Source organism: Mercurialis annua, linkage group LG1-X (genome assembly GCF_937616625.2).
Source record: "Mercurialis annua linkage group LG1-X, ddMerAnnu1.2, whole genome shotgun sequence".
NCBI lineage: Eukaryota > Viridiplantae > Streptophyta > Magnoliopsida > Malpighiales > Euphorbiaceae > Mercurialis > Mercurialis annua.
Window position 1 is genome coordinate 53,739,652 of NC_065570.1, and position 15,764 is coordinate 53,755,415.

Below are 15,764 nucleotides of genomic sequence, written 5' to 3' on the forward strand. Positions count from 1 at the left end.
TGTAATTTCCTCTTTTGAATATTAATTTTATTTTAGGGTTTAGTGTTTGGGCTAATCCGATCCATTACAAATTTAATTGGATCAGTCCATGTTGAAACCCAACCCGATCTAATCGACCCAAACTAGTCCAACTAGACCTATTTAATTTAGGAGAGTTTTTCAAAAATACCCATACTGTGTATAAATATTCTCAAAAATACGGTTTGACCAGTTTGGGTTGATTTTTACGGTTTGACTTTTAAAAGTTGCGAAATTACACTTTTTGAGTTGAAAAATACGGTTTCTTATTTTAAAAACCCAGTAAGTTTACTATCGGGTTACTAACAGTTTACCACCGGTTTACAAACAATAAATTTACTAACGGTTTACTAACAGTTTACTAACGGTTTTTATTTATAAAAATACGGTAAATCTCCTATCGGTTTACTAACAAAAAGTTTACTATCAATTTACTAACTGTTTACTAAAAGTTTACTTAAAAATCAAATTTACTATTAATTTACTTTTTAATCGTATGGTTAATTCATTAATCATTTACTATCAGTTTATTAAAAAATAAGTTAATTTACCATCCGTTTACTAACAGTTTATTAGTTTTACTAAACATTATAGCTAATTTATTAAATATAAAGTATAGTTATATTTATTAACCGTTTACTAACAGTTTACTATCGTTTTACTATCAATTTACTATCAGTTTATTTATTTATAAAAAAACCATGCCCTTAATTTAAACCCACAGAACAGAGTATTCATAATAAACCATGCCCTTAATTTAACAATGAATTTAAAAGAGCCAAATTGCCTAGTATATCGATATTTTAATCAAAAACTAAACAGAGGAGGAGAGATTTTATCTCTGGTTCTATTTTCTCATTACTTCGCTAAAATAAATTTATAAAACTTTTAGTAAACTACTAATACACCGTTAGTACACTGCATGCCTACTTACTCCCAAAATTATCAACTACCCATTTTAATCAAAAATCCAGCACTGAATTCATCAGATCCACCGTTTGTCAGCAAACCACCGCAACCCATCAATTCCAACAAATACACAAAATCTGGAAAACCCTTAGCCGCCACAACCATCGATTAACAACCCACCAATCGACGATTGTTCCATTTTCATAAGATTGAGCTGTTGTTGTAGATTTAGACATTTAAATCGACAACCCATCACCGCCGCCATCGCCGGCAACCTATGAATCGGCAACTCATCGCCGTTGTAGTCGCAAAATTAAAGGGAAAGACTGTTGCGCGAAGAAGATGAAAATCAGAAGAAAGAAGAAAAATCCATAGCCATTGTTAAATCCACCGTAAAATCAAAAAGGAAAAAGTGTAAACTTCAAACACGCTGAACTTCGACCGTATTTCTCAAGCCGGAGATGCTGAACAGTAAAACTGAGATTATTTTGGGGTTCAACAGTGTATGGTCTAATTTCCTCTTAATTTAGTCTTTTGAAACAAGACTTATTTAAAAAACCTAAACGTCGCCGTTTAGTTGAACAGTTATTAATCTGGATTAGAAAACGAAAAGTCAAAATAAAATTGCAGAACTTCGAAAGAAGAGCCACTTCTTCAAACACTTAACATCTAATTCGTTTCCTCCTCCATGTCATGGCGACCGCCGCCGTCTCCTCCAACCATCAGGATACCCTCATCAACCAACTTCACTCAGAATCGCTTCCTCAAGTAGATCTCCGCCTTCTCTCTCAATCCGAACTCCTCTCCCTCTCCTTCTGCTGCTCCTCCTCCTCTTTAAACAACCACCGGCAAATCGAAGCTGACGTGGCAACTCTCAAAATCGATCGCTCCGTTTTCAACGAATCCGCCGGTAGTCGTAAGCAAACTTTCTATAAACTCCGGTTAGCTCCTCGAAACAGTAACTCAGTTTTTTCTCCTTCCCCGTCTTCTTCAATTAGACCTCACAAAAACTTTGAAGTGCCACTAGATGAAGATAATTCAGAGATTGTTGGCCTTCTCAGGTCTCTGTTTGGCTGTAAGTCTGAGTCAACTGAGAATGAGAAGGAGAATTGTAATTCTGTTGATAATAGTAACCTAGTTTCCGATGTTAACCTAATGGCTGTTCCTATTGCTTATAATGAATCTTTTGAAGAAGCTTTAAAGAACTTAGATGTGGCGAAATATGGCGAAGAAGCAATGAAGCAATCTGTTGCAACTGATTCTACTAGTAGTAATAAGAGGAAGAGAGGTAGACCACGAATTAGTACTGTCAACGGTAATGTGAAAGTCAATGAGAATGTTATAGGGGAGCAGCAGAACCAGGTCTCGGTTGTTACTGATTCTAAGAGGAAGCGAGGCAGGCCGCGAAAAGATTCGAGCACTTTAGATGTTACCAATACTATTAATGTGAATATGAATCAGGAGAGGCCGGTCATTGTTGTCGAGAAGGAGGTAACTCTCGCTGATACTGATTCTTTGGCTAAAGAAAGCAGCATGCTGAAAAATTCTAGCAATTTAGATGCTGATAATGATAAGATGGGCGTGAATGTGAATGTGAATGAGGACGTGCAAGTCGTTGTGGTAATGAATGAGGTTGAGAGTGGGAAGAATGAGGTTGAGAGTGGGAAGAATGAGGTTGATAGTGGAAAAAAGGAGGTTGATAGTGGAAAGAAGGAGGTTCAGAGTGTAAAGAAGGTGGTTGAGAATGGAAAGAAGGTGGAGTCGGGTGGTGGCGTAGAGGATTGGTATGGTGGAGAGTTGAGGAAAAGGACAATGGGTATGCAGACGCAGGCAGAGGTGTTTGGGGCTTTAGAGGGACTGGAAGGAGAATGGATGAGCAAAAGGAAGAAGAGGAAAATTGTTGATGCAAGTCTGCTTGGGGACGCGTTACCAAGAGGCTGGAAGCTCATGCTTTCTAATAAGAGGAGAGCTAGTTATTTCTGGTTGGATTGTACTGGATATATAAGGTTCGGACTAACATTTTAATAGTATTTTATTTTTCAAATTTTTACTGCATGTGATTTATATAGTGTTGTTCTCTGTTCAAGAATCATAGCAAGTCTAGTTATGTAGGAGAATAGAAGGTTGACTGTTGGAAATATCAACTTATGTAAATATCTGAGTTCTTAACTTTTAATGTCTAGCACTAGTAAATAGGCATTATATAATTACATTATCCTATGCACTAAAATAAGTTTTATTGCTAACTCATGGCTGTATATGATGTTTTGGAGTGAAGAAATGTGTAGATGCAATAGAGTTACAATATGTTATATGTTTGGGAGCCAATAGAGTTTGGTAACATTAGGCAGAGGATATTTTATTTCCTCAAGTTGAGTTTCTGATGGTTTCCAACATTCTGTTTACGTTGTTTTATTTTTAGTGTTATAATTCTCTGGAGGGATGCAGACCTTTTATGTGATCTATCTTTTATCTCTAAATTTACAGTTTTAGCTCTCTTTTCTTGATTGTGCGACTAATTCAATATTTTTCAGCCCTAATGGACAGCAGTTTATGTCCTGCAAGGAAGTTTCGTCGTATTTGCTTTCCAAAGAAGTTCAAGATGCAAACCAAACAAGTTTTGGCCATGTTGACGGTCACATTCAGTCAACGAACGTAATATCTTTTGAAAATGTAAGTCCTTTTAGTCTTGTTTTATGTACTTTAGTTTCCTGTGAAGGCTGTGTTGTATTCACATAGGATGCCACAGGCTGCTGATTCCACCATTAAATATGACAAGATTGGGGATGATCTTATATCTCGTTCAGCTTTGCCTGTTTCTGATTCCGTTAATCATGAGAAGACACAAACAAGTTTTGGCCATGTTGACGGCCACATTCAGTCAACAAACATAATATCTTTTGAAAATGTAAGTCCTTTTAGTCTTGTTTTATGTACTTTAGTTTCCTGTGAAGGTTGTGTTGTATTCACGTAGGATGCCACAGGCTGCTGATTCCACCATTAAATATGACAAGAATGGGGATGATCTTATATCCCGTTCAGCTTTGCCTGTTCCTGATTCCGTTAAGCATGAGAAGCCACCTACAACTCTGATGGAAGGAATTCCCAGCCAGGTCCAAACAATAGAGAAATATAAATGCCATAAATGCACCATGGAGTACAAAGAATCAGATGAATTGCTGCAACACTTGCTTTCATTTCATCGGAGGGAATCAAAAAAGATTAGGCAAGAATCATCCATGCATGAAGAGGCAATAATAAAAAATGGAAAATATGAATGCCAATTTTGTCTAAAAACTTTTGAAGGAAGGCATTGTTATAACGTCCATCTTGGTAATCACATCAAAGACTATTTTAAGAGATTTGAAGCTTCAGGTGGACTCACGATTCAAAGGAGCACAGTATCACCAGCAATAGCTGTTCATTCTAATGTTCTGGAGATGCAAGTATCAAATGAACTTATTACAGGTTCTGTTGCTACACATTCATGCAATCAAACTAATGCTGAAATAAGATCTGATGTTCCAAGTTGTGAATTAAAAGAAAATTCTAAGGTAGAAGAATCTTCTTCGGCTAAGAAGGATATAGTTTTTAGCATGACCAATGATTATTCAAAGAAGATTAATGAAGCTACTGAATTTGCTGCTGTTGAACTTAATGTTTGCTCAGGTTATGAGTCAGTCTTGTCAAAAAATGAGAATTCTTCTACTAGTAAGTTTTCCTATGAAACGGCTATTCGCAAGTCCAACAATGACCAACTGAAGAACATAGGCAACCAGGAAGATTGTTCACAGAACTGCTTACTTGCTGCTGTTGAAAGGAGCCCAACAGGTGCAGCTCTCAACAATGAGGATCAGGCAATCTCAAATTCAATAGATAAACATGACCCAGAGAGAGAATTACCTGTTGTGAGTTTCAAAGAAAATTCATTGGGTGGTGAAAATGTTAATGATAAACTTCTATGCAGCACAATAGATGGCATGAAATTAGATAAGAAGGGTTTTGGCATGAAAGAAAAACTGAGAACTGTTTCCGGATATTCTGCACTCCAAAAGGGTGTTACTGCTAACATGAAGGAGCAAAGAAGTTCGGAAGGGTCTTCATTTGTTTCACGTGGCAGTGAGCGAAGATATAGTTCTTTGAATAATGTGGATGGGCTTTCAACTTCCATGGCATTGGAGATGACCCATGAAAGAGGTTCAAAAGAGGATTTATCATTATTTTTAGATCAGAAGACATGTCTCTGGAATGGTAAAGTGAACCAAGTTACTACTAGCTCAGTAGCTGATTCTGGATTTTATGAACTGTGCAAGTCCAGGAATGATGTGCAAACAGTTGGTTGTAATAACAACAGAACTTTAACAGTTGAGGATACTGTGACTAGACGTGAACCAGAAAGTAGTTTAGAAAGCTGCGCTGTGACTGAATCCTGGAATGAGCATTCTGGTTTGGCTAAAAATGCTACAAATGCGACTCCCAGAAGCTCAAGAAAGAAATTCTGGCAAGAGAAGGAATCTAACGGCAGCCAGCTCACCTTGTTTGGTGGTTCGCAGTCTTTTGGCTTTGAAAATAATGCAGTTAAGGTTCCTAATTGTGGATCAGGGTTCGCCAATCATGATGAAGTTCAGTACTCTAAGAACAGAGGGTTTAGCAAAGGTGATAATCTAGCTGTGGGTTCTGGAGCTAATGTTAAGCTGGAAAGAAATGCTAACAATTTTCTTCTTGGTCCATCTAGTAATGAGCGAACATTTTCAATGGAGGATAAAGAAGTCTTAATGGGCACATCAGATTACCTCCTACAGGATAGAAAGTTCGAAGGACAATCTTGCAATGTGCAAAAACTTAATAATGAGAATAATGTGAATATGATATCTTTTCTTACAATGGATCAACGTAAAAATAAGGAAGTTCAAAGCTCATGTGCTGGTGAGCCACGCCTTGCTTTTCACCATAGTCATATGCAACAGAATGTTGATATTGGGAAAAACACAATGGAAACAAATTGTTTGAAGGGTTCCTCCCGTTTAAATTATGGTAATCAACAGAAATCTGTTATGGAAGATAATAAAACTGGTCTGTATAGCAGTACTCTGGATGAGTTGAAAAGAGCTTCTATAGAGAGCTTATTTGGTCCCTCTTGTGGTGAGCAAGACTTCAATGTTGAGAGTAACTTGAACATGGGATTGGCAGGCCAATCTCAAGAGAAGCCCAAGTTGGAGGACATATATCTCAGTAAGAATGAACCAGCAATTGGTTTTAGTAGTCATCCTCAAGCTAGGGAGAATGCTACATGTGAATTTATGTGGAGAACTGATGAAGACCTTCTTAGTAGTTTTGCCGATACATCATCAGGCTGTTTTCCCACATACGATATAATGTCAGATAAGGTACGAGGCGTGTTCTTCTCAAAGATTACCACAGAACCATTAAACTGTAATTTCTAGGCTGTTCTAAACTATACTACATGGACCCCCATCTCATTTTCATTTTGATCTCTAAAAATATTTAACGCGGCTCATGATATTTTTTTTTTAACACGTAATTTCATGTCATTTCCATGTTTAATAATAGTCATGAGTGGAATATAAATAAAGTATTTTTGTAGTATATTCATGTCTTGTTCATGCTGTAAAATCATATTGGGGTCCTAAGTTCAGAGGATATTAAGAGAATACTCTTTTGTTAGTACTGCCTAATGGATTGTGTGTTAGTTATTATATAGGGATTCTTAATATGCTTCACCTTTTGCTTTTGCACCTCTTCTTTCTTTAATAATCCTTTCAAGAGATGGCTAATTAACATTTGCAGAATTAGTGTTAGCAATAAAAATATGGCCAAATGTTGTAAAAAGGCCAAACCTTTCACAAAAGTTTCACAAAAGTCCTGACCTTTCAATTTTGTCGATTTTAGCCAAAAATTGATTATTTGGTTTCACAAAAGTCCTGACCTTTCAATATTTGGCATGCCACATAGGCGTCACATAGGCTCCACATAGGCAAATTGAAATCAAATTGAGAGTTGGCCACAATTGAAACCAAATAATTTGTTTTTGGCCAAAATCGACAAAATTGAAAGGTCAGGACTTTTGTGAAACTTTTATGAAAGGTCTGGCCTTTTTAAGACATTTGGCCTAAAAATATATATTTAGTACGTCATTTTCTTGACCTTATTGGTTAATGAACTCATAATCTTTCCTTGATGGATAGGCCGAAAGCGACCTCTTCAGTGAGAAGTTTAGTGGCATATCAGGTTTTGAAGGGTTGAGATCAGGAGGCATGGAAAATATGGAATATAATTTTATGACTCCTCATTTAGACAAGTCAAAAGCCTTCTCATATGGTGCTGATATAGGTGAAGGGCTCGACTCTTCTGTTTGGGTTGAGAAGCCTTTGTTACCAAAGACGACAAGCAGGCGTTATGTTCGTACTTTTTGTGTCTGGTGCCGAAATGAGTTCTGCTATGAGACTTTTGAATCTGAAGCTCAAGTAAGCTCTTCGGGACTTTCATGTGCAGCCTGCAAGGCGAAGTTCTCAGGTCAATTTAATTTGTTGTAGACCATAAGGGGCACATGGCTCTCGTATCTCTAAATTTGGATGGAGGAAAGCAGCTCCACATGGGGTAATTTCTGCATCTAAATGAGATTATATACTAAGATATTGGGCTAAATTGTTCCTAATTAGCAATTTGTTATATGGTTCTTTTAATTTTTAGTTGGGCCTGGAAAATGTTGAATTTTCTTTAACAAGGCTAATGTGAATCTTGAGCCTCTTTAAACAACAATGACATTAAACTCAAACTTTCTATGTTCCCCAGATAATGTAACCGGGGCGTGGGATCTGTGATTAGCAAGAGGCTGGTCTTGAAGGTCTGGTATGGCTCCTTTGTCTAATACTAATTTTTGTGTTCCATTTCTATATTATCTTGTGAAGGGTCACACCTTTTGACAATCACAAGACAGGAACAGATAAAAACCTTTATTGGATGACTAAACTAATTAATATGGATAGCGTGCATTGTATGACCCTTGTTGGCTTTTCCAGCTCATTATTGTAGGTCAACTTTTATTTTCTGCTGGTAGTATTGCTGCTTTGCTTTATTGTATGTGCCTAGACATTTGTGGCTTAGCAGTTGAATCAATTCGTCACTATTTTTGTTTGTTATCTTAATCATATGTTTTAATATGATAGTATAGGTTGATAGTGTTTCTTGAACAAGAGGTACTAGTTATGGTGATTCTTAATATGACGGGTGGTTTAATTCTCCGTGACCTGTCACCCCCATGGTAGGGCTCTATCCTACCATTGAATTGATAGAGCAGAAATTTGAATGATTTGTCGCCGGCAGAATAGCCGTGCGACCCGTCGAGTTACCGCAACAGACAGAGCCTGCGTCGATCTTTTATCTAAATAAATGCATTTCTTTCGGAAGTCGGGATTGTTGCACGTATTAACTCTATAATTATTACGATTATTGTGAATAGTAGTTATATCAAACAAATTATAACTTATTTCACGGTTTCACTGTCTGAAATAGTTTATACTCATGGCTTAATTTTTGAGCAGTGTAGTTCATGATATTCTGAGCCCAGATTACACTCCTAAATGACAGAACAAGTTGCTCTTTGTGCTATTCTTATTTCTCTTTGATTCCTTTTTCTTTCCTTTTTCCCTTGTGAATCGAATTTTCTAATTTTCCTTGGGATGATTTTTTTAATTCTGTTCTACTTCAACTAATAGCACGTTGCTTTGCTTTTCGCTGTTGCCCTTCTGGAAAGGCAAGCTTTTTAATTCAAACCAGAATAATGTTATATATGTGACTCCAATTGAAATGGACGTTGATATGGCCTTGTTCAAATTTATTTATATTTTCTGAAAAATTAACTATTTAGAAACTATTAGAGTATTAAAAAACTATTAAAAAGTGAAAAATAGCTAATATTTTTATTTGGTTTACTTGTTAACTTCTCATGAAACTATATTTTGTTTTAAAGTTTTAAATATTAAAGATAATAATATCTTTTATTAACTGATTGAAATATTTAAATTCAACTATATTATTATCTTTTACAATTCATTAAATTTCTACTAGTTTTTCTAGAGGGATTTTCTAGGGACAATGGCATAGCCACACTAATGGTGGTTAATGGACTATTTTTTCTAAAAAATAATTATATTAATATATTATACTAAAATTATACATATTAGATTCATTTTCTATTAAATTTGACCACTTTATTTTTATACTTAATTTAAAATTATAAAATTTATACTCCAATAATTTCTGGTTTTGCTTTTAACAAAAGAAGTATAAAATCTATAATCCTTTAATAATTTCTAGATCATGCAGCCTCGACAGGCAACGGAAATTTGAGTCGTTTATCTGTTCATGAGTTCTTTCTAGTAGTCTTGTACCCTGAATTATGCAGGATGTTCATGGCACTTTTTGTTGTAGGAGAATTATTGTTTGAGTTTGTTTAGGCCTCTGCTAGTGATTTTTAAGATCTTCAACTTTTCAAAAAAATAAATAAAATAAGATTTATATATTGTTTTTTGGAAAATTTTACTCCTTTAGAGTAGCTATCCCAACCAAATGAGGCATATACTTGCTGCTAGACATCAAATAATTGGTCAACTTCATAATTTAGTGTTAATTATGTTCTTCTTTATTCGAAATAAATAAGCAAGCTATCTGCTCTCTTCATTTTAATTTAAAAGTCTTTTTTTTTTTTTTGAATATTTCATTTTAGATGTTTATAGTATTTCAAACATTTCAAAAAACAAAAATTCATATATTCATTTCTCTTTATTTATTTCTAGTAATAATTGTATTGTATTTTATGTGTAAACTATTAATAATGTATAAAATAATAAAGGATAAAAATATTGTTAACCTAAAATATCACTTTCTCTGTCCACAAAAATAGATAATATTTTTTACACAAAAAATTTAAAAATAATATTAGCTATTTGTAATTAACGTCTCATTACACATTTAATTTAATTACTAGATATATTCACCATTATTAGTTTAATCTTTTGAAAACACTAATTTTTTTTACCTTGATAGAAAATTAAGTGGACCCTAAAAAATATTTTTAACCAACTCCTTATTGATCAGTAATAAACTTTAGAAAATACCATCTGCAGCTCGAATGGTTTAAGTATTGTACAATGAGATCGTGAGTTTATTTCCTCTCACAACCGCTCCTTCTCTCAATTATATAAAAAAAACTTTAGAAAATTAAATAGATTATTAATTTTCCTAATGAATAAAATAAGTATTAATGATAACGAGATATGGAACCCTACTGCGAGAGGGACGCCTGGTGAGCCGTGCTTCTAGAGACGAGACCTTTTGGCGAATTAAGAAAATATATATAAAAAATGAAATTAATGAAAGATGAAATTAATATCCCAACAAATTAATGTAATAAACTTATCAATATTTTGAGATGTCCAAAAGACAACTAACTATTCAAATAAAAGAGAGACTAATGAGAAATTTTACTGGCAAAAACATAAATATTTGTATTGAATTGGTTAAAACTTAAAATTTAATTTACAGACAATCAATATTGTGATAATTTTTAAAGAAAATAATAAAATTTTGGTTGGCTCCTTGGCGACCGCGTAAGGTGGATACACTAGGAATCCTACGGTAGGATACAAGAAGTGGGCGATCATAGAATGGCCAACAACATTCTCAAAAAAAAAAAAAAAATAGAATGGCCAACAACAGTGAAAACGGTATCGTTTAAGCTAATTTAAATTCGTTATCTACAACTTACCTTCCTCGACGGCTCTACCTCTCCTCCCCTTTGCTAAAATCAGACAGACTCTTTTTAAAACATTAATTATCCAGTTCATCATTTTCTTTAATAAAGAAATTCCCAAAACTACGTGTCTCTCTCACCTCACTCGGCACGAACCGAACATTATTTTTCCCTTTAAAAAGAATCAAATTTTTTAGTTTCATCTTTAATTTTTAGGTTCCCATTTTATAAAAATATGAAATCACTCAGCTAAAATGTGCCTGCTTCGTTCATCTACCTCCTTCTTTTCGTGACTTTTTGTATTTTATTACTACTTATTTTTAGTTTTCTAGGTCTTCAGTTTCTTTTTGGGTTAGAATAATGGGAGCTAGGGTTTGGCAAAGGCGGATCGCGATGCTCTTGTCGCTCGTTATAATTTTATTGAACACTTCAATTTCTGCCTCCGCCTTTGACGCTACCACCGCCGACCTCAGTAGGAGCATTAGTAGAAGCAAGGAGGTTTTGATGTGTCCACGAGAATCCCTTTTAGATTCGATCTTTCCATTTCTAGATCAAACCTGCACCGCTTCTTTTGATTCTTCTAGTTTCTTTGGTGTTACAGAGGTATAACTTATTTCTCATATTCTTGTTATTCCTATCATAAATTTTTACATGCTTCTAGTAATTAATTTAGTTTTGCTTTTCTCTGAGCTTATTGTTTTTCATAAATTGGTGCGATTGCCGGTGTGTGCTGGAACTTGAATTCGTGATTGAGCTGTGTATGTTTTGTTGCATATTAGTATTTGTTTGTTTCCGGGTTTCGTGTTCTAAAGCTTGCTTATTATTATTGGGCGTAGTTCAGTCAGAAATTGCTTTTGCTACTCTTTCTGAAATGTTTGAACGGGCTAGTTCAGTTATCTTCTAACCGTTGCTTTTCAAATTTCTGAGGCTTGCAAGCTATGTAAAGGATTAAACACATAGTAGTTGGTGAGATAATGTTAATGTGCCTAATATTCTCTTACCGTTAATTTTTAGGTTTTCAAAGCTGACTTTTTTTGGTTGATAAATATGCTTGGTCAAATGGCATAATTCAAAATTTTGTTATCTTGTAAAGGGAGATGGGGTTTCACTACAGAAGGCGTTGAATTTGGTTCATAAAAACAGTCGTACATATGTAGCTGTGCTCTTCTATGCAGCGCGGTGTCCTTTCTCTAGGAACTTTAGGCCAAGCTTTTCCCTGCTTTCTTCTTTCTATCCTTCTGTCGCTCATTTCGCAATTGAAGAATCGTCCATCAGGCCGAGGTTTGTTAATGGAACATGTTCATAAATTCCTTTTTCTTGTTGTATTTACCATTTGTTGACTGTTTGAGTGTTTCTGCAGCATACTCTCAAAGTATGGAGTTCATGGATTTCCGACTCTTTTCATTTTAAATTCTACAATGCGGGAACGCTATCAAGGTTCTCGGAATCTGGGCTCCCTTGTTGCTTTTTATGCAGATGTTACTGGTAAGGCTTTTCTTTTAGACTTATTTTTAGAGTCTGAGTCTCTGGTTATAATTTCCTCATCTGTCTGTATGATTAAAGTCTATACCTTCTAGATAGTTGTAGTATGTCTTAGAAATTTTAGGTGGCTTCTTCTCGTTTTAATATCTATTATCTTCATCTACCTTTCATTTTTTTTTTGTATCCAATGATAGCAAAAAATGACAGTTCTATGTTCCTTTATTATTATTAACGGGAAATTCGTCTATTCGAATCTAATGGCAGATTACTTGGCTGCAGGTATTAAAACTGAATCATTGAATAAGGCACCCCTTGACAAAATTGTTCATCAGTCAAATCACGAGAAACATGACAATTATGATCATGAAAGCTGTCCATTTTCATGGGCAAGATCTCCGGAGAATTTGTTTAGGCAGGAGACATATTTGGCTCTGGCAACAGCATTTGTGCTTGTAAGATTGATTTATTTGTTTTTCCCTACGCTGCTTGCATTGGCTCAATTTGCTTGGAGACGGCAAATTTGTAACTTGAGAATGGGGAGCTTTTTGGAGCATCCTCGAGCATATCTAAACGGGATAATGCAGATTTTCAATTCTCTCAAGGAGCCTTGCAAGAAGCGTAATTTGTAAGAAGGAGCAATGAATGCTAGAGCATGGGATTCCAAGTCACTTGCTACAGTTTCAATAGGCGATGCAAGCAATAGAATTCATGGTTAATGAATTTATTAATATCTAAAAAGAAATAGCCTTTTTTTCTACTACTCCACTTCTCAAATGAATAAAAGTAGCAATGTGCCCGAACCTGACAGACACATCTTTTTCCTTTTGGGAGGGTACTCCGAGCGAACCCAGCGCTTGCGCGAAGGAAGAATGTGCACCGATAAGTGATAGTCGCTGAACTTTTGTCCGACATGGGAATTGATATACAATGTTCCAACAAGCGGTCTGGCTGCAAGGCCTACTGCGCAAGGCAGAATCATCTTGATGTACCTTGATTATAGTTTAATTTGAGGTCTAATGTTCTGTTAGAATGTGAAATATATTGACATTATAGTATCCGTTTTTCTCATTTGTTCATATATGATTTAGTATACAATTTTTTTTTCATTTATGAAGTAATGATTGAAATCCAATTTGTATATATATACTATAAGTGAGAGACTTGATGTGCAATGTACATCTTTGTTCCTTTCACTCTTGATGTTTCAATGTTTTTAAGTTATTGGTTAGTGGATGTTGGAATCCAATTTTTTTAGCTTTTATTCTTAATTCAATATTCAATTAAAACAATTCATTTATTAATCAAATTGAACCGAATCAAAACCAATAATAAATTTTAGTTACTGAATCAATTTTTTTTTATTCCTAAAATATGATTTGGTTTTATATTTTATTTAATCAAATTAAAGTGAACCATGCTCACCACTACTTTCAGCATTTGGATTCATAAATTAAACAACCTACATACTTCAGATGATGAGTTGAATTAAATAAAGTAAAATAAATACTTAGAAAATCAGTATTTAATGTTCTTAGCGCTGAACAAAGATTCATAAATTCTAGCAGAAGCTAGCTATTCATCAGCTGGAAGCCTGGAAGGTAAACAAAGATCCCCCAGTTTTCTGCTTCCTACCTTCCTTGTTGCTTATTGAGAATGCCGTCCTTCACTGCATAAGGCCGGAACAGCTGATGTGGATGCGACCATCTGTCTACTCACCTCTATTCAGACCATTAATCAATTTCCACCGTGGCCACGTCATTTTTCACAATCTGCCAAGACTAGTTTTAGTGATTCTAAACAATAAGGATTAAGGGGTAACTAAATACTTAAAAGCACCATCAATGCCATAACTCACAAACACAATCGCGGAGAAGAAAATACATATAATGTTGGTACGGTGAAATTATTGAGCTGTGAATCTCCTACTTAATTAGTACCTGTGATATGTATTCTTTAATTCTTTCATTGACGGAACCATCTAAAGCTCTCTCAGCAAGCTCATACACCAAAATACTGCTTTCAGGGCCATTAACTTTGTCTTTCTGCAAATATCTGCAAAAAAACGCCAGCGTGTTCGTGTAAAGCAACATACATAATATTTGCAATAATATATACATGTAATCCATCCATCTCATTAGTCTCACCTTTGCTGGACGAGCATCTCCAGTGCCTGCTTCATGTTCCCCAAGACCGGATGGCTTTCATCAGTTTCATGTAACCCCATTCGCCTCAAATGATGCCACAGATTTTCTGCACAGCAGAGACAGACAATATTACATTAGATATCATAAAAAATACCATGAACATAAGGTTTTTCGCTTTTTCATTCAACTGTTTAGTGACAGACCCATTACCCTCTATGACTTTGCCGCCGGCGAGGTGCACAATACTGATTACAACAAATGTAAAACCAGTCATATGCGTTGTGTTTGCATCCTCGACATATTTCCTATACATATCAGCCGGTAGCTTACTGATGAGAACATATGATTTAGCATCACTGACACCTGCAATTGATGAATCATTTTACTGCCAAAAATTCAATCCAACAAAAAGTATAAGGGCATAAATGCAATCTAATTTCCAAATGTCCAGTATAGTATCAGCCACTAACTTGTCCACGCAATGCTTAATTCAATGAGAATTCCTTATCTTTCATAGTCTAGCTACAATTAATATGAAATTCACAATCAAATTATTCATTTGGAGCAACATCAATTGAATTAAGTAGCGAAGTTGAAAGAAAAAGAGCAGAGAGCTGTGTACTTGGTTGTTGAGTGTTAGAAGAAGGACGAGATCTTTGAAGTTCTCGCATTTCAAACCCGAAAATGGAAGAGAGCTTAGAGATGGCCTCGCTAATAACCAAAGCAGGAAGCAGACGCTGACGGTAGTTTTTGGTGACAATTTGAGTAAGCTCATCTCTTTTAATTGGGCAACCTGAATTATGATGCGTCTTGAAAAGCACATAGCGGATCACTTCTGCTACAAGCTTGTCTTTTTCCTCTTCTGATATGTTTAATTGACTCAAATCTTGACTTGAATTTGCCATTCCTGCGTTCCCACAAGTTAGAGAACAAAATTCAATCAAAATAATTTTTTAAAAAATTAGAGTTGAAATTTTGCGGATTTTGTTTACTGTGTTAAAGATGTTCGTTTGAATTGAATAAACTGGGGAATCTGACTAAAACCCTAATTTTATTAAGTCGTGTTTGGTTGAAGGAGACATAGGAAATTTTCAGGTGACTCAAAGCGGGAAAATGGAGTGGCGGGAGGGAAAATGGGGTCCACCACAACTTTAATTCTCACTCAAATTCGTACCCGTGCGCTACAAATTATCGAACGTAGCTTTTAAATATATCACATTTTTTAATAATTCAAATTATCAAAATATTAAATAGAAAATAAAAAATCTAAAAATTTAGTTGAGCAATAACTCCAAATTCTCAAAATTGCAATTCTTTTAATTATTAAAAAATACTTGCTTTTTTCCCTATCAAATAAACTTTAAAACATTTCGATAATAACCAATATTATATTATGGAGTACTATTTAAAATTATCCCAATTCGAAAAGGAATGTCGAT

At 35.0% G+C, this 15,764-nt stretch overlaps 3 protein-coding genes across 3 annotated transcripts; 2 read left to right on the plus strand and 1 right to left on the minus strand.

The window, feature by feature from the left end:
- Positions 1 to 1,537: 1,537 nt before the first annotated feature.
- On the plus strand, positions 1,538 to 8,087 carry LOC126658024 (uncharacterized). Its single transcript, XM_050352626.2, has 6 exons — positions 1,538 to 2,933; positions 3,462 to 3,600; positions 3,677 to 3,835; positions 3,912 to 6,314; positions 7,134 to 7,545; positions 7,741 to 8,087. Exons 1-5 carry the CDS (start codon positions 1,621 to 1,623, stop codon positions 7,479 to 7,481), a joined length of 4,362 nt encoding a protein of 1,453 aa, XP_050208583.1. The 5' UTR covers positions 1,538 to 1,620; the 3' UTR covers positions 7,482 to 7,545; positions 7,741 to 8,087.
- A 2,972-nt stretch (positions 8,088 to 11,059) lies between these two features.
- On the plus strand, positions 11,060 to 13,374 carry LOC126673110 (5'-adenylylsulfate reductase-like 4). Its single transcript, XM_056104786.1, has 4 exons — positions 11,060 to 11,302; positions 11,745 to 11,980; positions 12,060 to 12,184; positions 12,461 to 13,374. The coding sequence occupies exons 1-4, from the start codon at positions 11,060 to 11,062 to the stop codon at positions 12,808 to 12,810; spliced, it is 954 nt and encodes a 317-aa protein (XP_055960761.1). The 3' UTR covers positions 12,811 to 13,374.
- A 243-nt stretch (positions 13,375 to 13,617) lies between these two features.
- On the minus strand, positions 13,618 to 15,230 carry LOC126658102 (uncharacterized). The gene is made up of 5 exons (XM_050352632.2): positions 14,948 to 15,230; positions 14,536 to 14,688; positions 14,326 to 14,431; positions 14,119 to 14,233; positions 13,618 to 13,950 (listed from the first exon to the last, which is right to left on the minus strand). The coding sequence occupies exons 1-5, from the start codon at positions 15,228 to 15,230 to the stop codon at positions 13,912 to 13,914; spliced, it is 696 nt and encodes a 231-aa protein (XP_050208589.1). The 3' UTR covers positions 13,618 to 13,911.
- Positions 15,231 to 15,764: the final 534 nt, after the last annotated feature.